We start from the raw sequence: 24,455 nt of genomic DNA, 5'->3' as shown, positions 1-24,455 counted from the left end.
CAAGGCTATGGTTTTTCCAGTGGTCATGTATGGATGTGAAGGGTTGGACTGTGAAGAAGGCTGAGCGCCGAAGAATTGATGCTTTTGAAGTGTGGTGTTGGAGAAGACTCTTGAGAGTCCCTTGGACTGCAAGGAGATCCAACCAGTCCGTCCTGAAGGAGATCAGCCCTGGATGTTCATTAGAAGGAATGATGCTAAAGCTGAAACTCCAGTACTTTGGCCACCTCATGCAAAGATTTGACTCATTGGAAAAGACTCTGATTCTGGGAGGGATTGAGGGCAGGAGGAAAAGGGAATGACAGAGGATGAGATGGCTGGATGGCATCACCGACTCGATGGACGTGAGTTTGAGTGAACTCCAGGAGTTGGTGATGGACAGGGAGGCCTGGCGTGCTGCAATTCATGGGGTCGCAAAGAGTCGGACATGACTGAGCGACTGAACTGAATTGAACTGAACTGAACTGAGCAATTTCACTTTCTTTCACTTTCATCTTCCTCAGTAGGTTTCCAGGTGGCTCAGTGGTAAAGAATCCACCTGCCAATGCAGGAGCCACAGGAGATTCAATCCCTGGATTAAGAAGTTCCCCTGGAGGAGGACATGGCAACCCACTCCTGTATTCTTGCCTGGGAAATCCCATGGACAGAGGAGCCTGGTGGGCTACAGTCCGTGGGGTCACAAAGAGGTGGACACGACTGAGCATGCATGCATACATCTTCCTCGGCAGTTAATAGAGCATTGGTAGCTCAGCTGGTAAGGAATTTGCCTGCAATGCAGGAGACCCAGGTTCAATTTCTGAGTGGGGAACTTCCCCTGGAGAAGGGATAGGCTACCTACTGCAGTATTCTTGGGCTTCCCTGGTGGCTCAGATGGTAATGAATCTGCCTGCAATGCGGGAGACCTGGGTTCAGTCCCTGGGTTGGGAAGATCCCCTGGAAGAGGGCCTGGAAACTCACTCCAAGATTCTTGCCTGGAGAGTCCCCATAGACAAAGGAGCCTGGAGGGCTGCTGTCCATGGGGTTGCAAAGAGTTGGACATGAATGAGTGAATAAGCACAGTGATATTAAGCAGATTTCCTGAGCCTCTGTATTATTAACAATATGTTAGGTTCAACCTCCTACCATTCCCACTTTTCAAAACACAGGTAGAACAATAATCTTGTGCTTGATGTGTGGACCCAACCCTGATATCCCAACAGCTCTCCACCCTGCCATAATATACCTTCCACCAAGCAGTCAATGACCTTGTGACTCTGACTCCATGAATATCTCACATCTCACCTCCAACTGATCAGATGGAATTGTACATTTCTCCTCCTCCTGGCTTTGCCTGCTGGTGCCTCTGTAGTTACATTTTCTGAATATGGCATAGTGCTTCTTCCCATCCTTGCATGAGGATATCCATGAATTTTGCCAGATTTTGTTTGTAAATTTTGAGTTGCAAGTATCAGGTCCCAGAAGCCCCAGTACCTGCTCAATGGATGGTCCTGTCTCAGGAGTCAGCAGCCCAGGGTTTCCATTTCCAGGCAGTGGAGTGAGGCAAAAGCCTTACACTAGTTCAAGGATTTTGCAAGAGCAGCTTTCTTGAGTTTAAATAAAAAGATGTTACTTCAAATATCATTTAGAGAAATGCTCTTAATGCAAAACCCATTTCACTTATGTTACATGCTGTAGTGAACAACCACTATTGATTTTATGCTAATAGTTCATGCATTAACTCAACAAATATTTATTAACTGCCTGCTGTATATTAGATACTGAGGTAGATGTGGGGAATTAAACATAGACCAAGACAGATTGAGTTTCTTCCCTCATTGCATTGAGTTTTGACAAATATTAATTATAATACTGTTTATATTATTTGGACAAGTTGGAATGTTACATTTTTCTTTAAAAGAAAAAAGCGAAACAAGGGTATATTTTTATGTGTGCACAGCTCATCTGAGAGACAACATGCTATGTCTATTTGTCTCAGTAGTGACATATCACTTACAAATACAGAATTGCAGTTGTGGTGATCACACAAATAAGGTATTCAGTATTGTTCAGGTCATGTGTGTGTGTATGTGTTAGTCTCTGAATTGTGTCTGACTCTTTGTGACCCCATGGCCTGCAAGGCTTCTCTGACCATGGGATTCTCCAGGCAAGAATACTGGAGTGGGTTGCCATTCCCCTCTCCAGGGCATCTTCCCAACCCAGGGATCGAACCTGGGTCTCCTGCATTGCAGGGAGATTCTTTACTGTCTGAGCCACCAGGGAAGCCTGTTCAGGTGATGAGTTTATATTAATTCACACATTCATTGTTAATGATTATTCTTCAATTTTACATAATCACAGTCTTTTAAATGTTGCCTGTGAAGTGAAAGGTTATAAAAATCCAATATGTTAGTTGTATTCAGTTTTAAAACATTAAATTGCATATATATATATATTGTGTGTGTATATATATATATGATGTTTGGAGCATTTTAATGGCCGGTTTCATTATTTACTTGGGTATAAGGTAATGGCAAATTAGGAAAGCGATGTCTAATGATGGGTGAAAGCTAAAAGTCAGTATTTGTGCTAATATTTTTGTGTTTTAGAACATAGGAGAGGGCTGTCTTGAAGAGCTGTGGGACTTAGGAAGAGGAACTCAAGCTAGGGTGGCAGCATGGGTTTTACTGGCTGGTTTGGTGTGAGAGTCAAGAAGTTGGGAAAGTTAATATCAGAGTCTTGAAGCCATAGTCTTAAAAGTGAGGAAGACAAGGAAAGTTCTAGAAGTGTCTAGCAACTTACAGTAGAAGGTGAAAGGAGACCTGCCTGAAGGGGGAAAAGTGCTCGACAAGCAGTATTGGAAACCATCCATCTTTATACACCCTCATTCATCTCAGAGTGCCGTTTCAGTAGAGCTGCTGCCTGCTGCCCAGATACTAGCAGCACAGAAGAGTCACAGGTAGATATGTCTGACGTTGTGACTTTTCAGGCCAGGTCACCATCTGCTGCTCCAAAGCTGTTCCACCTACAGTGTCAACATCTTGGCTGATGGCTGCTGCTAAGTCGCTTCAGTCGTGTCCGACTCTGTGCGACCCCATAGACGGCAGCCTGCCAGGCTCCCCCATCCCTGGGATTCTCCAAGCAAGAACACCAGAGTGGGTTGCCATTTCTTTCTCCAACTCAGATCAAACTCTGGACTCGTCTGGACTCTTCTGTCTTCATCTTACTTACTACATGCACTGTATTAGCAGTCCTCACTTTAAAATATAATTGTAATCTGACCACTTCTTCCATCTTCTTTGACCATGATTAAAGCGGAAGATGAAAGATTACAGGAAAGAATTGACTACTGGGTATAGATCAAGGCTGTGAATATAACTTTCTCCAGTGATAGAATTCTTCTACATTTTCAGTGTCCAGTACAGTAGCCACTGGCCACATGTGGCTACTGAGCACTTGAAATGTGAATAGTGCAACTAATAAACTGGCTTTTAGTGTTATTAAAATGTAAATAGCCACATGTTGCTAGGAGCTACCATCTTAGATAGTGCAAGTCTAGCTAATAAAATACTTATTGAGTCCTGCCATATGCAAGGAATTGGAGATTCTGGAATTTGAAATAGGTGGGACTTGCTAACCTGCAAGGACAAAGAAACAGGTCTCCATGACAACAGAGTGTAGTTGAAAGGATAGAAGGTCATGGGTTACGGATTGGATTGGGGTTGGGCAGCTCAGGACAAACAAAGACCTTATCGTGGCCAAAGGAACTTGTTACTGACTCTGAGAGGAGGAGATGCAGTAAGGCTGACACAAGAATGCTGGATGGGTCCGTGAATTAGATGATTGTGTGACACAAGTGTTCATCAGTCATTTTTTTGAAATATAATTTTATTCTTATGGCAGAGTCATTAGTTGCTGTACAGAACTGGCTAAATAAGAAACATTTGAATTGCAAAATAAAATTAGAATTTATTTTCCTTCTGTGTGCTGGACGTCAATAAAATATAACATTGAATGTGGTACTTGCATTGACAGCAAGAGAGTTTTAGCCTTCCTAAGTACAAATGGGACTTCCCTGGTGACTCAGTGGTAAAGAACTCGCCTGCCGAGTCCGGGGACGTGGGTTCTATTCCTGGGTCAGGAAGATCCCCCAGAGAAGGAAATAGGAACCTACTCGAGCATCTTTGCCTGGGAAATCCCAAGGACAGAGGAGTCTGGTGCGCTACAGTCCATGGGGTCGCAAAAGAGCCGGACATGACTTAGTGACTAAACAACAAAAAATACAGATGAGGTTTTAAGGTGTTACCAAGTATAATGTAAATTCATAATGACTCATGTTTGGGGAATACAAGTTTAGAACATTCATTTGGACCTCATTAAATTTTATTACATATGGATATGTGCTTAAGTTAAAAAGAGCCTCTTTTTAATCGAGGCTGCCCAATTTTGTCGTCCCAGCCAGTTTTCTTGAGTGTCTATGAGAGTGGTGGTACTGTGTTCTTAAGTTAGTGTGTTGTTCTCCAGTCTTTTTCACAACAGTGGGGCATATCTTTTTGTAAGCTTTGGGTCATCCACGTGTATTGATTTGAAGAAGTGCATGCCTTATCCCTACACCTGTAGTTCATCAAGGATGACTGTGTTGACAGCTGTACCACCTTGCTACTCCGGAGACCCCCCGGGCCCTCCGTGCCCACCCCCCCACCCAGGTAATTTGAGAAAGGAAACCGAGAACAATCTAACTCTCTTCGTATCAGTCTGTTCAGCGGCCATGACAAGATAGCACAGACTGAGTGTCTTGAACAACAGACAGTTGTTTCCTCATAGTTCTGGAGGCCAGAAGTCCAACGTCAAGGTACTGGCTGTGGAGGCTTCTGGTGAGAGCTCCCTTCCTGGTGGCCACCTTCACTCTGTCCTCGGGTGGTGGAGAGAAAAACTCTGCTGTGTCTCTTCACTGTTTTTATTTTTTTTTAAGTTATTTACTCATTTATTATCTATCTATTTAGTTATTTGGCCATGCCGCAGGCAGGACCTTAGTTTCCCAACGAGGGATTGAACCCGAGCCCCCTGCACTGGAAGCACAGGGTCCTAACCACTGGACCGCCAGGGAAGTCCCTCTTCTCCTCTTCTTATAAGGTCACCGGTTCTCTTGGATTAAGACCCCACCCTTATGACCTCATGTAACATTAGTGACCTCCCTGCACTCCCCATCTCCAAATACAGTCACATTAGGGCTTCGACCTATGGATTTGGGGGCAGGGGTGGAGGAACAAGAAGAAGGTGACACAATTCTGCCCATGACACAGCTCCTGTGTGTGACAGTGTAGAGCAGCGTGACGGGACCAGGTATGACTGGCTGTGTTATTTCATATTTTCTGGACCTAGAACCTTTGAGTAGCAAATTCTGCTACAGAATGAACCACCAAAAATCTGACATTTTGTTTCCCTCATCTTGTCTTTTTTCTCATGTTGATGATGAGTTTAACATGCAGTTTGGGTGTTTGTAGATTCTCATTGGACAATTTGTATGGAAGGACTTCTTACTCAGTAACTGTGTAAAGGGTATGAAGAGGTGTCGTCCATAGGAGGAATAAACCTGTGGGACAATATTCCTTGTTGTTGTTCAGTCGCTAAGTCGTGTGACTCTGCGAGCTCAGGGACTGTAGCACGCCAGGCTCCTCTTCCTCCACTATCTCCTGGAGTTTTCTCAGATTCATGTCCATTGAGTCAGTGATGCTACCTAACCATCTCATCCTCTGCTACCTCCTTCTCCTTTGCCTTCAGTCTTCAATATTCCTTATATTTGTAGTAAAATAAAAACAAAGCCGAAGAGATGAGTTTTTCTGTATGTGGGTGAAAGTGGGTGAAAGCAGGAGACGGTATTAAAGGCCAGTATTGTCATCCTTGTGGGGAGAGGACATGCTCGTGACACCACTGGGGGGCAGAGATGTTAGACCAGCCGGGCAGCAGGAGAGCTTGTTGTTGGTTCTCAAAATACCTGCAGATTCCTCACTCCATCAAATAATGCTTATAGAAATTTATCTGGTGAAAATGTGAGAAATGTAAAGATGGGATAAAATGACAAGCAAAAGATAGGTGAATTATGATGCATACAGCTATTGAGTGCTAAGTATTTATTGCATCATTAAAATGTAGAATAATTTTTGTTGACATGATATGTTGCTGAGCAAAAATTAAAAAAAAAAAAGTACAACCATTGCAGTAATACTCCATTATGTAAAGTTTATTATGCAAAATAAGTCAAATCAGAAAAAAAAAATTAGAAAAACCTATATCAAAATGCCAAAGTAAAAATATTCATCTGGGATGGTAGGATTACTAATGGTTGCTTTTCCTTTTTTTTTTGTTTTTGTCTCTCTACATTTTCTAGATTTCCTGGAGTCAGCGCAGATTTACTACTAATTTTAATGGATTATTTAAGACTAAAGGACTTAACCATAGACTGAACAGTTGGAAGGCATAAGCCTTTTTCTACTTACCAGTCAGCAATCCAGGGCTTGGTTCTGACATTATTTACGGAGCCCTCTCTCTTTTCTGTAAGTGAAAGTGTTAATTGCTCAGTCAGGTCTGACTCTTTGCAACCACATGAACTGTAGCCCACCAGATTCCTCTTTCATGAGATTTTTCCAGGCAAGAATATTGGAGTTGCCATTCCCTTCTCCAGGCAATCTTACCAACTCAGGGATAGAACCCAGATCTCTTGCATTGCAGGCAGATTATTTACTGTGTGAGCCATCAAGAAACTCTTTCCTGTGAGCTCTTAGCTAAGGTTGGGAGTGAAAGCTGACAGTCTTTATGACCTATGCATAGTGATGACCAATGGTTAAATTAAATCTGGATTTTAAAAATTACAGTGATGGAAATTATTCCAAGTCATTTTCACTAGGGTTTGGAGGATGCCTTGGGTAGCAGTGGCTCTGTATGGTGAGAAAAGCCTAGAAGAATTCACTACTCTTTCTCTTATTGCCATATTGGGAAAGGGGCCAGGTAGATAAACAGATGGAATCATTCCTTATACTCTATGAGTCAAAGTTATTGAGTGCCTAAGGGCATACCTTGATTCTTTGCCTATTAAATCCCATATTTTATGATGACAGGTGACTGTCATACTTTTAAAAGTTATGTTTTATAAAAATTAGTGTGTAGACAGCATTTAGAAGGCAGCATCACTTATAAGAAACAGGCTGACACATCAAAACACACTAAAATGGGCTGGGGGGGGGGCAGGAGCAAAAGCAAGAAAGCTAAAGTTCTAGGACCTCTTATGCTACTTAATAACGCTGGAACCTCAGACAATTTCTTTGTCAAAAAGTTTCACTTAAAATAGTACGGGCCCAGAGCTTGAATTTGAACAGGCCCCACAAAATTTGGGCTTCCCTGGTTGCTCAGAAGGTAAAGCGTCTGCCTGCAATGCGGGAGACCCGGGTTCAATCCCTGGGTTGGGAAGATCCCCTGGAGGAGAGCATGGCAACCTACTCCAGTATTCTTGCCTGGAGAATCCCATGGACAGAGGAGCCTGGTGGGCTACAGTCCATAGGGTCACAAAGAGTTGAACACAATTGAAGTGACTTAGCACACACACACACAGCTAATAATATGGTACTGCTGCTGCTGCTGCCGCCAAGTCGATTCAGTCGTGTCCGACTCTGTGCGACCCCAGAGACGGCAGCCCACCAGGCTCCCCCGTCCCTGGGATTCTCCAGGCAAGAATAGTGGAGTGGGTTGCCATTTCCTTCTCCAATGCATGAAAGTTAAAGTGAAAGTGAAGTTGCTCAGTCGTGTCCGACTGGCAGCGACCCCATGGACTGCAGCCTACCAGGCTCCTCTGTCCATGGGATTTTCCAGGCAAGAGTACTGGAGTGGGGTGCCATTGCCTTCTCCGAATAATATGGTACAAGGCCTGCTAAAAAAATTACATTGCTTAGTTTGAAGCCCATGAGGCTCAGATACAGTATATTAGAAAAATATCTTTTAATATTCACACAGCACTGGTTCCTGGAAGGACATGTGATATAAAAGCTTAAAGCAAGAAAATAACCTTGATTTACTCCCAACCTCTTATTTAAACAGAGATTCTTGTTGTGCCTTTACAAAAATTACCCTCAGTTAATTATTACTTCCTCTGCTGATGACCATTGCTAAGTAATACATGTCCCAAATACTTCAGTCTTATTTATTTGTGTGAGAAAGATAAATACAGGGAAGCACAGTAACTTCTGAGAGTCTTGGCTTTAACCAGTGCATGCGTGTCCCCGTATGAAAGGGGCTGTTATCTGAGCCTGTCCTTTCTTTCATCAGTGAACTCAGACAGAGTAAACTGACAAACAAGTGTCGCCAGCTTTGAAACTTGTGTCCACTGCCAGTGTCCAAGTTAGAACTCTGCGAATATTTGTGGAGCAGGCTGTTTACTTTATTTGACCATACCAACCAAACTTCTTAGGTCGGTTGTGAATTGTGGTGTTTCTTATTTACTTATAAGTTACTGATCACTTATTTTGCATGATTTCCATATAAAGGAGAATATCTTTAGTTTTTTTTTTTTTAAGTTGAAAGTATGTGGGCGTACAAGTAATAAATATATGTATATATATTTATCTACATATAGATATATACATATTTATCTACATGTAGATATACATATAAATATATGCAGATAGAAAATGGTAGCTTGGCTAGCTTCTTTTGTAGACTTAAAGCTTATTTATCTCGTTGCTCTTTCTCATCATCTTACTTGCCTTCTCCAGCTCGTCGTTACTTTCTCTGTTTGTGAGTGTATTTTGGAATTTGGTCGCGGTGGAGATAGGAGAAAGTGTCTATTTTCTTGTCTCCCCTTCTGCAGTTATGTCATGCACTTTCTCTGTGGTTCATACGTCTCGTCTTGCCAACGTGTGCCCCTTAGAGCTGTTTGCTTTTGTTGCTGTTCAGTCACTAAGTCGTCTCCAACTCTTCTCGACCCCCGTGGACTGCAGCACGCCAGCTAGTTAGGTCTGTCTACAGGGACAACATCCAGTTCCATTAAGCATGTCATCTTGCATTGCAGGAGCTATGCCCGTCCCAGACCAGCCCTCGTCAGCCTCGGAGAAGACCAGCTCCTTGAGCCCTGGCCTCACCACCTCCAATGGGGATGGCTCGGAAACAGAAACCACCTCTGCCATCCTTGCCTCGGTTAAAGAACAGGTAGAAACGTGCCACTTTTCTGACATAAATATTGGGACATTTTTGAAATCGTTCTTTCTGGATGAAAGCTGGTAATTTAGTTACGTTGGGGAGAAAATCATGATTTTCTAGCGGGATATTGGTGTTCATTATACCATTGTTATTAAAATATGATTATAACAGCTTTTGATTCAGTTTTTATTCAAGATTTAGGCAGGTTTCCTTGCAAAAATAGTCTACAGAAAAAGCAAAAATTGTAGTCAAATTCTTACCGGTGAAGTTTTGGCAGATTCATTGATGGATGCAATGTTTAATACTGTTAAATGTGTGAAGCCAAATAATTGGTCTGTGGGAAACCTAAAGTCTAGTAAAATTTCAAAGTATATCCATGATGCTAAAAAATTGATAAGGGTGAGAACAGATGATTATCATGGTGGGCTAAGCAAATTCATATTCTGTGTGTTTCTGAGATGGCTTTGGAAGAATACATTTCAGAACTTTTCCTGCAAAACTAAAGTCTAAATGATTCTTCTTTCACCATTTCTTTGCCATAAAAATGGATAAGCAAATAAAATCTGAGGTCTCATATTTAAAAGTAATTGTTTCATAAAATTCATGTTTCTTCTGTATAAAAGGTGGTAATTAAAGAAAGCTGGAAAATCAAGTTTTTTACATTTGCTTCTTTTTCTTTACCATGGCCTGGAATGTAAATCAGTGTTTTTTGTCTTGTTTTAAGTGCGAAAGCATCCTGTCTTTGAATTATATTATTCAGGGATGCTGAATTAGCAACAGCAGTGGGAGAAAAGTGACATAGTTTTCCTGAACCCAGGAACATCTTAATAGAGTGATAGGCTGCTGCTGCTGCTGCTGCTAAGTCACTTCAGTCGTCTCTGACTCCGTGCGACCCCATAGACAGCAGCCCACCAGGCTCCCCCGTCCCTGGGATTCTCCAGGACTGAATGGGGCAATTACAGACTCAACTAGGAGAAGGAAGGCCTTTGGTTTTCCTAGAGAACACTGATTTTGTTTAATAAACAGGAACTGATTTAGGTAAAGGTTGATGATCAAGCTATCAAGGAGTAGCTAAGGAAAGATCCATTGAAGGAATCAATGATGCTATTAGTTAAAATTGTGTCACCAGGTCAGAAAGTGTGAAGCAGAATTAGGAGAGATGAATGGATGGGTTGGGTAATCTAGTTTGTGAAAATGGTAAGTAATCAGGAAATTGGGTTGAGGCCCAGACTGTATTGCTTGATTAATTTCTTCTAAAAGCCTACCCATGAGTGTTTTCTGGCTATTTTTCATGAGCAAGGGAAACAGAGAGGGAAAGTCCATGCTGCTTCTCATACTTCAGATACTGCTTTGTTTTATCGCTGGGTTATGTCATGGATTTTTATTCTGGCCTAGTCTGGACATCTTGCTAGGCCACTAGCTTTAGAGTAGTGACAAAGTGTAAGGCATGAGAAATAAACTTACTAAGACAACCAGACCTGTTTGACGAAAAGATCCCACTTGCCTTGGGGCATGGCCTAAAAATAAAAATATATAAATAAAGAATTTAGATAAGCAACAAGCACTAAAATTTTTTTAAAAGTTACCATGAAGAGTTTATTTTCTAGTTATTAAACTCATTTCATTGCTTATAGATGAGATGAGATTCTTTGTGACAAGAAAATCTGTCTTGGGGAGCTGAGACAGAGCAGGTGGTAACACCCAAATCAGAGACCTGGGTGCCAGGCTCCATGTGTGGCGTCTGCCAGTTTGAAGGCAGAAATCACTCAGCAGCAGAGCCCATGGACTTCCTTGGTGTGGCCTCGTGGAGACGACCAATCTCTTCCTTCACTGGGGGATTTTTGTCCTAAATTATTCTTCAGACGTCCTTCCTCTCTTTTTCTCAGGGATAGACTGTTTTCTTATGGAGTCAAAACTAAGTTAAATATGTTTTTAAAAGCTTTAGCTGAAATTAAGGAAAATAACTTTAAAAATTAATACCTTCTATGGTTCTTAATAATTATATGCATAATCTATTTATAAATCTTTTCACTTAAAGGATATTTGCCTGGCCCTCTTTAGGTGCTAATAAGAAATAACTTTCTTGAGTAAAAATACTATTTCTTCATTTAGAGAATTTCAAGTAAAACATTTTATGGCATTATACTTATTATCACTCTAGTCCTGACTCCCTGGGAGTCATTTCTACAGGAGGGTAGTGATTTTTTTTTTTTTTTTCATCATAGTAGGCATATATTCTGAGGTGACTGGGTATAATAGGCTACATGATTTAATTGCTCATTCATTAAATACACTGAGTACGTTATACTGGTAAATTACAGTAAAGAGTAGTAATGGAAATGAATACGTAAAGAAAGCTCAGTCTAGTAAGAGTTCATTGGAATACGTTGTTAATGAGACTAAGAACACAGGTTCTTAGGCTGGTAGTTGACATTGCATGGAAATAAATTCTAGGCTGTAACCACTGACCAGAACTTACATCATGCCAAACCCTGAACCATGGAATGTGTCCCGTGTGGCATGTATGGCATGACTGAGGCATTTGTAAGCTGAGTCCTAAAGTGTTTGAGCACCCATCAGTCATGGACTGTTCAGTGAAAAGGTGTTCACTGATATTTTTTCTCTGTTCTGATTTCCCATCTCGATTGCTTTTTAACTGGTGAATTTTGTACTTTTGCATTAACATAAACAGACTGATGATTTATGCTGTACTCTGTGGGTGGTTTTCTATGTTCCAGAGGCATTGGTCTCATTTCCAACATTTACCAAGTCTCTCATCCTGTGGGGCTCCAAGGGGGAGACACTCAGCTCCTACTTCTTCCCCTGTATGTGAGTGTCCTTTACTTAAAGAGGAAGAGAGGACAGAGGTTCAGTGATGATTCTTGTCATGTCATCTGAACAAATAACTGAGAGGAGACTGACAACCATTCATCTCAAAGAGGAGCCAAAGTGATACGATGGCTAAAAGGGTGAGAAGGGTCAAGGGATTTAAAGATAGGAGATAATTGCTATGATGGTGGCAATGACCCATAAGAAGAGAAGAAATTAGTGATGCTTGACAGAGAGGGTATGATTTCAGGGGGAAAGTTACTGAGTAGGTGAGAGTGAAGGGGACCCAGTGCACCAGTGGAGGGAACAAAGACAGTTCACCTATGGGAACAGGAGACTACATGCTTGCAGGTGGGCTGATGGCTTGGCACTGAAAATGTGTCTGTTTCTAATCTGCTGTCATCAGGTAGACATGGTCAGCGCATTCTGAGTTGGAGCCTATTTGAAGTCTGAAAAGCTGGAGGTGGAGAGGGAAAGGCATTGGATATGATGGATGTAAGAAAATGACTATAATGATGGATATCAGAATTGATGCTGAGTGACAAGGGGTGAAAGACAGGAAAATTGATAGGAACAAAGGATTCACAGAGCGAATAGCTACAGATGCTGATAGCATGAGAACCGCGTGCTTAAAGCAGGAATTTGAAAGCAGTTCTTGTTAATGTTGAGGCCTCGGTTATGACTCTGGGAAGTAAGGTCAAATCAAGAAAAGAGAGAGAAAGATTGTTATTGACTGTGAAAGCTGCTCTAAGGATGACGGCAGGGCAGTGGCTCAAATCCCCATCACTGGAGAGGAGAGATCCAAGGCTGCCCTGTGACTGCAAGAAATGCAAATATGTTTGCTTCCAGTTTGCCTGAGAGTAGTCATCTGATCTTCATTTTCTTGTTTTTGTTTTTTTTAAAAAATTGTTCCAATGCTGGGCTGTAGTATTAGACAAGAATTTACATTTACTTGCTCTAAGTAATGTTGATCTGTATATTTTATCTTAAATCAATATGTATACTACTTTGCTCTTAGGAAAACCATGACTTTCCTAAAACTGTACCTGTTTTAAAATATATTTTTTTCTTTCCCTTCAGTTGATCAGTGTTTAATTTGACCATCATATGCTTTCAAAGCTGGTGTCTAAAGGGTCTTCTTATATAAGCTAGAAAAATCATGGGGGCTTTTGTTAATTATTTTTTTTTAATTGAAGTATAGTTAATTTACAATGTTGTATTACTTTCAGGTATAGAGCAAAGTGATTCAGATATATATTATTGACATATCCTTTTTCAGATCCTCTTCCATGGGATGCTTCTTAAAAACCTTTAGATTTTTGGAAAACTTTAGAGCTCATATAGTTGATCTTTGTAAATTATTATGGTACAGATAAATGTGTTTTTTGTAATGATTCTACCAGTGAAATATGTTTAATAATGAACAGATTAAATAGAAAATTCTAAGTACAGAACAGTAAATGCAAATGTGTTATATTGTTGTGTTTATTTAATAGTGTTTGTCACATGCCGACTATGTGCTTAGAACTGTGCTTTCCCTGGGCGATACACAGATTTGGAGTATTATTGCTTTCAAGTATAGCAATGAAGCTAAAAATATAAGACAAACACATATAAAAAGGTATAAAATATTTTTTTAAATTGTAGGTGAATTGTTCATTTGCTTGTTTTTGACTGTGACGGGTCTCCGTTGCTGCGTGGGCTTTGCTCTAGCTGCAGTGAGCGGTGTCCACTCTCTGGTTGCGTTGTGTTGGCTTCTCACTGCAGTGGCCTCTCTGGTTATGGCGCATGGGTTCTAGAGCACACTGGCTTCAGGAGTTTCTGGACTCTAGAGCACTGGCTCGGGAGTTGTGCTGCACGGCCTTAGTTGCTCCGAGGCATGTGGAATCTTCCCAGATCAGGGATAGAACCTATGTCTCCTGCATTGGCAGGTGGATTCTTTGCCACTAAGCCACCACCAGGGAAGACCTGTGGGTGAAGTTTTAAGAAAACACTCTAGTCAATATATTATAAAATTCCAAATGGTTTGTAACAATAAACATATTCCTTAAAATTGATTGTGTTTGTAACTGTAGATGTTCTATTGCGACAGTAACGTCTCCTGTTCTTTAAATTCCACAAGGATTGAAGATTATATTATTGCTTTCAAAGGAAATTTTCAGTATCATGATTTAGGATATTGGTAATTTTTAAGTAATAAAACAGGACTATTTTGCTTTTAATCATTTTTGTTATTATGTTTAATGTAGAGAAGTAGGAGTAGAGGCATTTCTGAGCTCCCAGTATGGGCAGAACTACTGACTGTGGAGTATTTTGCATATGTCCGAATCATATGCAGGAACTAAAAAAGTATTTTAAAATATTTATCTTACATAAAATCTAAAAAAATCTGGATCATTTACATTGACTCATGTGTTAAGATAGCATGCCTTTATTTTTACTTAGAGTCTACATTTATATAGCTTTAAAATTACATAGCTCTGTATAACAGCAGTATTATTGGGAAGGAGTACATTATAAAATGCTTAGTTAATTGGTATTTTTCCAGTGCTGCATAACACTGCAGAATTTCTCAGTATTATTCATGTCCCTGTGATCTGCAACAATAGTTTCTGGTAACACAATGTGGAAAATGACCTATATAACTAATCAGTTTCCAAAGTATATTTTTGGAAAATATTTTATGAAACTAATGACGAAATTATCATCCATGAAAAAAGAGGAAATTAAAACACCTTTAGGAAAGGTCAAGAAGATGGAGAAGAATTATCTGCAAAGACTAGTGAACTTTATATTCATTTAGTCAGAGAAGAAAAGAATTAGATCATAGTGACACTAGCTGAACTTTCTCCGTGTATCAAAATTAAAATGAGAATTATTTTTTTTTCATTTTCTGAATATCTATAATTTTATTTTTTTATTTTTTTAAATTTTATTTTATTTTTAAACTTTACATAATTGTATTAGAATTATTTTATTGATAATTTTAAAATTTATTTCTTTTTTAGCCAGATATAGATTGAAAGTTTTTTTAAAAAGGGACGGGGTCATGACTTTACTCTTTTTTCATTTCTAGAACAGGAGCTGTGTTAGGGGCAGTGAATGCCTGTTTGAACTGGGTCTGGGTAGGTGACATAGCTAATAATAAGGAAAGGAAAGAGCCTGGAGTCAGCAAGGATCAGAAAGCCTTATAGATATAACATGCCCAGTCGGGGAGCCAGTTGTAGCTACAGTGAGCACATGGGTGTGTAGTCTTCCAGCATGGCAAAGAAAGCAAGCAGGTAGTGAAAGTAGAGGTCTGGAGTTCCAACTCGGAAGGAAAGGGTGGTTATGTGGCACCAGACTGATAGGATCAGCTAGGCTTGAAGCAAGTCTATTTGGATCCTGGATCCTTTGAATCACAAAAGTGATGATTGAAACAGGAGATCAAGGAGGAACAAAGCTCATAAACTATTTGTGTAAGATTTGGGGAATTAATGCTGGAGGTTTTAGCCATGGCTGGATAACTCGGCAAGTGTGAATACATCGTCTGCCTCCCTTCTTCTATGCTCCCTTGTTTATATTCTAGTCTCGCCTGTAAGTTATTTTGAGTTCTTTTCTCTAAAGCTTAATTTTCGCCTTAACATTTTACTTTGTAACTCTTCTCAAGACACATATGTACTCATCCATCTTTTTAATAACCCCAGATTCTATTCTAAGCATTAATTCATTGGTTGATGTCTGCTTAGTCTCTTTGAAGCTGTTATTTGTTCAGGTTTTAGGGGACTGAAGGCTATAATGGGAAAAATAAAAATGGACTAACCCTTTACATGCTAAGTTAGAAGATAAGCTCTTAATAGGTGGGGTTTTGTAACATGATATTATAGTGTCTACTGTGTCTTTCATATTTGTTATTAGAATTCATTGTTATTCATATGTGAAATCACATTGAATATTTTAAATGTGGTATTTTAATAGTTTTAAATAAGCTTTCCATTATAAAATGATTTGTGCACATTGTGAAAAGTTTAAAAAACTCAAAATGGAGTAGATGTACAGATTTTATTTGAGGATAACACTGCAGTTAGAGATTGTTGCTATATTTGGGAGGATTTCCTTCTTAGATTTTTTTATATGACTATATAATTATTTGTGCACATTTTTGTTTTTCTTTATGTTTTATACTTTGTACATTTAATATTATATCAAGTATTTTTATATCACTAAATATTTTAGAACATTTTTTTCTAATGGTTATATAAGTGGATGCACTGGGAATTATTTAATATTATAATTTTATTTAACTTTTTTCTTATTAATTGAGCTCTTCAGTTGATTCCATTTTCTCAGATTGAAAAAAAAAAATGACATGTCATACTTTCTTGTACATAAATCATTGGGTCAACTTTGACAGAGGCTGCCTGGAGCAAAGTTTTAAGAATGACTTTAAAAACATTTGCAAACTCACTGAGAAAATCTGTCATAATTAATTACTGATAAGAGCCATAGGCAGGATGTATGAAGCAGGAACTCCTCGGGTATCACCCTGTACAGGGTTTGTGTGGAAAGGAAAATTAACAAATAGAATATTCTAGAGGGAGTAAATGGGAAGAACATGTTTAGTGTTCAGAGCAACTGAACCAAATATGATAGAAACAGTCAAAATAAACATAGGAATTATAGCAGGACAAGGAAACACTGTTAAATAGAATCCCAAAATGCCAAAAGAGTTCTTTAAAAGGACAGATATTAAATTTCTTTAAATTTATATTTCAGTAAAATATATATTTCATATTTCTTTAAAATGTTAATGTGGAACTTATTTCATCAGATATGTAATTAAATGATGACCTTTCTTTTTTAAAAAAATAATTGATTCATTTTAATTGGAGACTAATTACTTTACAATATTGTGGTGGTTTTTGCCATATTTTGACATGAATCAGCCACGGGTGTACACGTGTCCCCCATCCCGAACCCCCCTCCCACCTCCCTTCCCGTCCCATCCCTCTGGGATGTCGCAGTGCACCTGCTTTGAGTGCCCTGTTTAATGCATTGAGCATGCACTGGTCTATGGTGACTTTTCTTTGGTGACTATTTTGTGAATATTTCTATTTATGACCAAAGAAATTGAAACTTAAAAAACTGTTTAGTTTGCTTGCTTGCTTGCTTAGTTTTGCTCAGTCATGTCCGACTCTGTGAGACCCCAGGAACTGTAACCCACCAGGCTCCTCTGTCCATGGGATCCTCCAGGCAGGGATATTAGAGTGGGTTGCCATTTCCTCCTCCAAGGAATCTTCCCAGCTCAGGGATTGAACCAATGTCTCCTGTGTTTCCTGCATTACAGGCAGATTATTGACCCTCTGAGCCATCTGGGAACCATATAAGAAATTGCTACAGAATTGAAATGAGCAGTTAGCCTGGTTTTCTCTGTGACCAGAGTTTTCCTGAGGTCAAGTTAGATGTTGCCTGTGCCTTTGTTACTTTTATTTAACTCAGAAAAGGGAGGTGGGTCATTTCACATCAACTTGATCTGTGATATATTTTTGGAATCTGAAGGAATCATTAGTGAGACTCCAAACAGACAGACTGACAAAGGTCCATATTGTCAAAGCTGTGGTTTTTCTAGTTGTCATATATAGATGTAAGAGTTGGACTATAAAGAAAGCTGAGTGTTAAAGAATTGGTGCTTTCGAATTATGGTGCTGGAGGAGACTCTTGAGAGTCCCTTGGACAGCCAGAAGATCAAACCAGTCAATCCCTAAAGGAAATCTACCATGAAATATTCATTGGAAGGACTGATGCCTAAGCTGAAACTCTAATACTTAACCTCCTGATGCAAACAGGCAACTCACTGGAAAAGACCTTGATGCTGAGAAAGATTGAGGGCGAGAGGAGAAGCGAGTGGTAGAAGATGAGATGGTTAGATAGCACCACTGACTCAGTGGACATGAGTTTAAGCAAGCTCCAGGAGCTGGTGGAGGACAGAGTAGTCTGGCATGCTACAGTACATGGGGTCGCAAAGAATTGGCTGAACAACAAGGAAACAGACATACTTCAGTGAATTTATGTAGCTCAGTGTTAGTATCTGTAGTGAAAATGTGGGGTGATGGGAGTCCCAGGGGTTAAATACCATAGCATCACTTTCCTGGAACATTCCTGTTTTTCAGAGTCAGTGGTTTGCACTGACATTATCTGTGGTGTGCATCGGTAACACAGGTAAACATGCCCCAGGCAGCCCATCGATCATGTTCAAGTTGCTGTCATTTGACTGCAGTCATTGAAGGAATGTGCAGGTTCATGCCCTAGGCTCTAAATGAGCCTGCTATCTAGTGGCTGCCAGGGAAAAGTGAAGACCAGTCTCCTCCTTTTTCACTAATGGCAGGTTTTGACTTTCACATTCTACTCTTGGCCACCAGGATCGCTTGCTTAATAAATAGGAGAAAGAAGGACCCAGTATCAATGCGACCAAAACAAACAAGCACAAATCACTTTGGACAAGTAATCTTCAACATTTCCATAGTGAATACTAACTAGTTCTATTCACCAAGTCAGTAGATTTTTTAAAAATTTCGTTGGAGAGTATAGCTGCTTTACAATGTTATATTAGTTTCTGCTGTATAGCAAGGTGAATCAGTTATGCATATACATACATCCCCTCTCTTTTGGATTTCCTTTCCATTTAGGTCACCACAGAGCACTGAGTAGAGTTTCCTGTGCTATACAATCAGTTCTCAGTAGTAATCTATTTTATACAAGTCAATAGATTTAGCTATCTGAGATGCATTTTGTAGCTTACACTTCCTGGAGGAAAAAATTATCTTCAGAATTCAAAATTAGATTACAGAAAAGTCAACTGAAGGTTGTTCCATAGTTGTTGGCAAGTCCAAGCAATTCCATGAGCAGTTGGACATAGCTGTCTCATGTTCTGAGTAGCAGGATTCTGAGGCATCAACCAGACTAAGTTGCTTCAGTCATATCCGACTCTTTGAGACCCCATAGACTGTAGCCCACTGGGCTCCTCTGTCCATGGGATTCTCCAGGCAAGTATACTAGAATGGGCTGCCATTCCCTTCTCCAGGGGATCATCCCCACCCAGGGATCGAAACCCCATCTCTTGTGTCTTCCTCATTGGCAGGTGGATTGTTTACCACTAGCACCTTCTGGGCCACCCACCAAGGGTCTTTAAATCTTTGAGTGGATTGGAAGCCTCTGCAGGACAGAAATAGGCCTGCTGGCCAGCACTCATGCCCACCACCTCTACAGCATTGAAGCCCTTCACCCAAACAAAAGATCAGCTTTGAACCTAACCCCTTAGCTAACACAGGTGCTTTTACGAAATAATACCATTCACTCCAACTACTGGTCAGAGACCTGCAGTTGCCTGTTATAGACCTGTTGGAAGCCAGAGGCAGTTTATGCTTAAAATAAATAATCTAGAATGTAAATTCTCTAATTTGGGATCTCTGCTGAGGTCAGGACAGCACCTCAGTCCTTCACAGTAATACGTTCCAAGAGTGTGGCTTTCATAATGCTGAAGAATTAATGCTTTTGAACTGTGGTGTTGGAGAAGACTCTTGAGAGTCCCTTGGACTGCAAGGAGATCCAACCAGTCCATCCTAAAGGAAATCAGTCCTGAATATTATTGGAAGGACTCATGCTGAAGCTGAAACTCCAATATTTGGCCACCTAATGTGAAGAACTGACTCTTTGGAAAAGACCCTGAGACTGGGAAAGATTAAGGGTGGGAAGAGAAGGGGACGACAGAGGATGAGATGGTTGGATGGCATCACTGACTCAATGGACATGAGTTTGAGTAAACTCCTGGAGTTGGTGATGGACAGGGAGGCCTGGCATGCTGCATGGGGTCGCAAAGAGTCAGACATGACTGAGTGACTGAACTAAATTGAACTGAATGAAATGACTCCACCTTTAGGGGGAGTTGTTGTTGTTGTTGTTGTTTACTGGCTAAGTCATGCCCAATACTTTGTGACCCCATGCAGTGTAGCCCAGCAGGCTCCTCTGTCAATGGGATTTCCCAGGCAAGAATACTGGAGTGGGTTGCCATTTCCTTCTCCAGAGTCTCCTGCATTGGCTGGCAGGTTCTTTACCACTCAGTCACCAGAGAAACCCTTAGGGAGAATAGAAATAAGAAATTACTATCCTGGGAGCTTTTCTGGATTGTATGGAAGACTGATATTGAAAACATTTTGCACACTGTTGTCACAGGATTTAACAGAAGTGAAATATTTTAGTAGTAGAGATATAGTACTATTATTGTAGGAATAATAGTTAAAATGCTTATTTTCTGAAAAACATCTAAGTTTACTGATTAATTTATGGGATGGATAAATTTATGGTTGTGACCAGGTCTTCTCTCTTTCCTGTGTCCCCAGCACCCAAGTGAGTGCCACACCCAGAGAACATGTTTAACTCATTTGTGTTGAGGATGTGCATTCATGAATAAACTTACAGTATTTTCCTGTTCTGTCGTAGTGCAAAAGTGAATGCTTCATCTAATTGCGATGGGAGCCATTAGTTTAGTTGTGTGGCTCAGGGATCTCATCTGCATTGTTAGCTTGATCGTGTCTTTCCATCCTTTTTTGAATGGTTGTGTTGCATCTGTGTCTTCCCCTGTGGGCTGCCTGCATATTGTTTCAGAATTAGTCCATTTACTCTGATGAATCCCAGGCCCCCAAATTGCAGTTTCCTCTATAAACAACCCAAACTGAAACTCGTTTAACCGGGTGGAGTGAGATATTTTCAATTTGAAAGGAGGCATGTTAAGTGAAACATAACCTCCGTTCATGAAATATGTAGGTGATTGTCTTTTTTCTGGGCTTACCTGATAGCTCAGACAGTAAAGAGTTGGCCTACAATGCAAGAGACTCGGATTCAATCCCTGGGTCAGGAAAATCTCCTGGAGAAGGGAATGGCTGCCCACTTCAATATTCTTGCCTGGAGAATTCCATGGACAGGGGAGCCTGGAGGGCTTAGTTCATGGGGTTGCAGAGTGTCAGACAAAAATCATTTTTTCTTGAACTAAACTTGTGTGCCTTATTTCATCTAAAATTTAAAAAGCAATCAACTCCCCTGTTAGAACATAAATCAGCAGCTTCACTCATAAAAAACACACAAACATCTAATTCCTTTTGTTTCTATGCAATTATACCAAGTTCCTCATATTTGTTGAGTGTCTCTTTCAGTCATTTTTAACTGTTCTTTGAAAACATACTTTTCCCAGAGGATAGAGCAATCCAACTACTATAATCATCTGCTGGTCTCATATTTCTTTTCTGTTTAGGAGGTTTTTCACCATTTCACACCTGATGGAACTCAATATGGTCATATTAAAATCTTCTGATTACTACAGATTTTGACGTGTGTTGTTCTGTATGTTTATTTTGAATGTTTGTTTAATGATGGTATGCCATATGTATTGCATATGTGTGGGCCTTTTTGTTTTTGTTTTTGGCTTTTTAATGTATTTGCATAAGATACATCATGTGGTACGGGGAGGGAGGAGAGAGGGGGATTTGGGATGGGGAACACGTGTATACCTGTGGTGGATTCATGTTGATGTATGGCAAAACCAATACAATATTGTAAAGTAATTAACCTCCAGTTAAAATAAATAAATTTATATTAAAAAAAATACATCATCTTTTTTAAAATTAAATTTAAAAATATAATTGAAATATTGTTGATTTACAATGTTGTGTTAATTTCAGATATACAGCTAAGTGATCCAGTTATATATATATCTAGTATATCTGATTTACATATGCAATGTATATCAATTATATATATGTCTTTTTCCAGATATATATTCTTTTTCAGATTCTTTTCCCTTATGGCTTATTACAAAATATTGAGTATAGTTCCCTGTGCTATACAGTAGGTCCCTGTTTTTTATCTATTTCATATATAATGATATGTGGTCAGTTGCTCATTCGTATCTGACTCTTCATGGCCCCATGGCCCTTGTAGCCCACCAGGCTCCTCTGTCCATGGGATTCTCCAGAGTGGAAATGCTAGAGTGGGTTGCCATTCCCTACTCCTGAGAATCTTCCTAACCTGGGCATCAAACCTGTGATAATTGCATCTCCTGCATTGTCAGGCAGATTACTACTCTCGCCACATGGGAAGCCCATATATGGTAGTGTGGGCTTATCCTAACAAAGCTCCTAATTTATCCCTCCTTTCATCATGAGCTTCTTTATATGCACTTTTCTGGACACATAAGACTCTTACTGGTCCACAACTTTATAGAAGAATAATTTCAGTCTTATCTATGGGTTACAGGAAATATTCTTCATATAAAAATGTTCTAAGGATTTCCTATAAGAAATGCAGCAGTAGTAATCATAAATGCTGTTGTTGCAAATCCCTTATTATGTCCCCAACTCAGGTGAAGGTTTATTTTGCAGCATTTTCTCAGGAGAAAACTTTGCAAGTGAAGATGGCCTTAAAACACTTCACGGAAACATAAACTTGGAATATACTTTCATGTCCACTTCAGAAGTGAACAGGTTGTTCTTGTGAGAAATGTGGACCCTATATAAATGTTGCCTCATGGTGAATTAAGACAGGTGACAATATATTGACCATTAAAAAGTGTCTACAACACTATTTCCCCTGTCTTTGACCTTCTTCTGATGTGAGTCTAACACTCTCTCCCATTGATAAATGGGCTCAATATTCCCTGTCCTTCACTTTATTTGGACTCGAGACTATGGTGGAAGTGACACTGAATTCTAAGACTGGAGCATTAAGGGTGGTACACCTGCTCATTGGTTCTCTTGGGATCCTCATTCTTAGAAACCAGTCACCATAAAGTGGATGTGGCTGTGTGCAGAAATGCTCAGTCCCTGAGCTCATAGCCATGTCTGAACTTCTGGCCGACATCAGTGTCAACTTGCCAGCCTTTCCAATGAGCCATCTACTGTTGAGTTCCCTGTCAAGGGGCCCAGGCTGCAGTCTGATACTTGGACACCGATGACCAAGATAAACCATTGTGGTTTCAAGCCAGGTTGGGGCTGATTTGCTACATAGCAGTAGATGACCAGTTCAGACATTTCCCTGTGCTTATAAAAAAATCATTGTATTAGGCCATCTGTATACTTTTCTCTGCTTCTAAATCTTACGTTTCTGTACATCCTGAGGTATCTTTAAAAGATCAGCTTATTGAAATATAACTCACAAGCCATACATTTCACCTGTTTCAGTGGTTTATTCACAGAGTTGTACAGCCGTTGCCACCATTTAATTTTGAAACACTTTTGTCCCTTCAAAGATAATTCCATGTTGATACATGGCAAAACCAATACAATATTGTAAAGTTAAAAAATACAATAAAAAAAAAGAATGCTCAAACTACCAAAAAAAAAAGATAATTCCTATACCATTAACAACCATTCTTCTCAAACCTTATGGCCCTAGGAAACAATATATTTTCTATCTTTGTAGATTTTCCTATTCTGGCCATTTCATATAAATAAAATCATAAATATATCATCATTTGTGAATGGCTGCTTTCACAATTCATAATGTTAAGTTTCACCCATATTGTAGTATATATCACTGTTTCACTCCTTTTTATTTCCAGATATATTCCATTCTGTGGATATGTTTCATTTCACTTCCCATTCATCTGCTGATAAACTTTTGGGTTGTTTCTACTTTTTGGCTATTGGGAATAAGGTTGATATGAGTAACCTGTATGTAAGCTTTGTCTAGACATATATTTTTATTTCTCTTGGATAAATAACTAAAAAGGGAAATTGTTGGGTCATCTGATAACTGTAAGGTCAACATTTTGAGAAACTGCCAAATTGTATTGCAGAGAGGCTGTATCTACTGGAGCTCCCAGTTCTTCACATTCTGCCATCACTTGTTCTTGTCCGTCTTATTTATTTGAGCCATCCTCATGGGCTGAGGCAACTTTCCAAAACGATTTGCTAGACGAGAACCTGAGGACACACACCAGACAGTCCTATGGCAGATCAATAATACATTTTTAAATGTTTAAGTATTATATTAAAAAAAATATTTAGCAGTACATTTATACTGTAGACAAAGATAAGTTCCCAAACATGAATTGGTATAAGCCCCAGTATTTCTGGGGCAGCATTCCCAGTCCTGTAAAGAGCCCAGAAGCCAAGTCATATTAGTTTCAGATAGAAGAACCAATGATGTCTGGCTTGCAGAGTATGGTTGGAGGGTGGGAGGATGGGGTAAGATGGGAAGAAGAAGAAGGAATGTAAGAGTTGCCATCATAACTTCTCTGGTAGCCCAGTGGCTAAGAATCCAAGCTCCCATTTTAGTGGGCCGAGGTTTGATTCCTGGTCAGGGAACTAGATCCTACATCCTGCAACTAAGATTTTCTGTGCCACAACTAGAAAATTCTACATGCCGAGACTAAAGATCTTGTACGTTGCAACAAAGATCAAAGATGCCACATGCTGAAACCTAAGGCCTGCCGCATC

General features: G+C 39.8%; 1 protein-coding gene across 3 annotated transcripts in view; it reads left to right on the top strand.

Annotated features, from left to right (window-relative positions):
* Positions 1-24,455, top strand: part of CTNND2 (catenin delta 2) — a 1,106,103-nt gene that overhangs the window by 180,437 nt on the left and 901,211 nt on the right. For 2 of the 3 annotated variants that reach the window (XM_086362482.1, XM_086362480.1), the window contains exon 2: positions 9,032-9,168. In XM_086362482.1, the coding sequence (XP_086218608.1) occupies positions 9,032-9,168 (137 nt within the window). Of the gene's footprint in view, positions 1-6,393; positions 6,528-9,031; positions 9,169-24,455 lie in introns of those variants that run through there. The other variant, XM_086362481.1, reaches the window with a different exon arrangement.

Source organism: Bos grunniens, chromosome 20 (assembly GCF_055505025.1).
Source record: "Bos grunniens cultivar Pamir isolate PY7600 chromosome 20, Bosgru_T2T1.0, whole genome shotgun sequence".
Classification (NCBI taxonomy): Eukaryota; Metazoa; Chordata; class Mammalia; order Artiodactyla; family Bovidae; genus Bos; species Bos grunniens.
The sequence above is the reverse complement of the archived record's forward strand: the minus strand, read 5'-3'. Positions and strand labels throughout refer to the sequence as shown.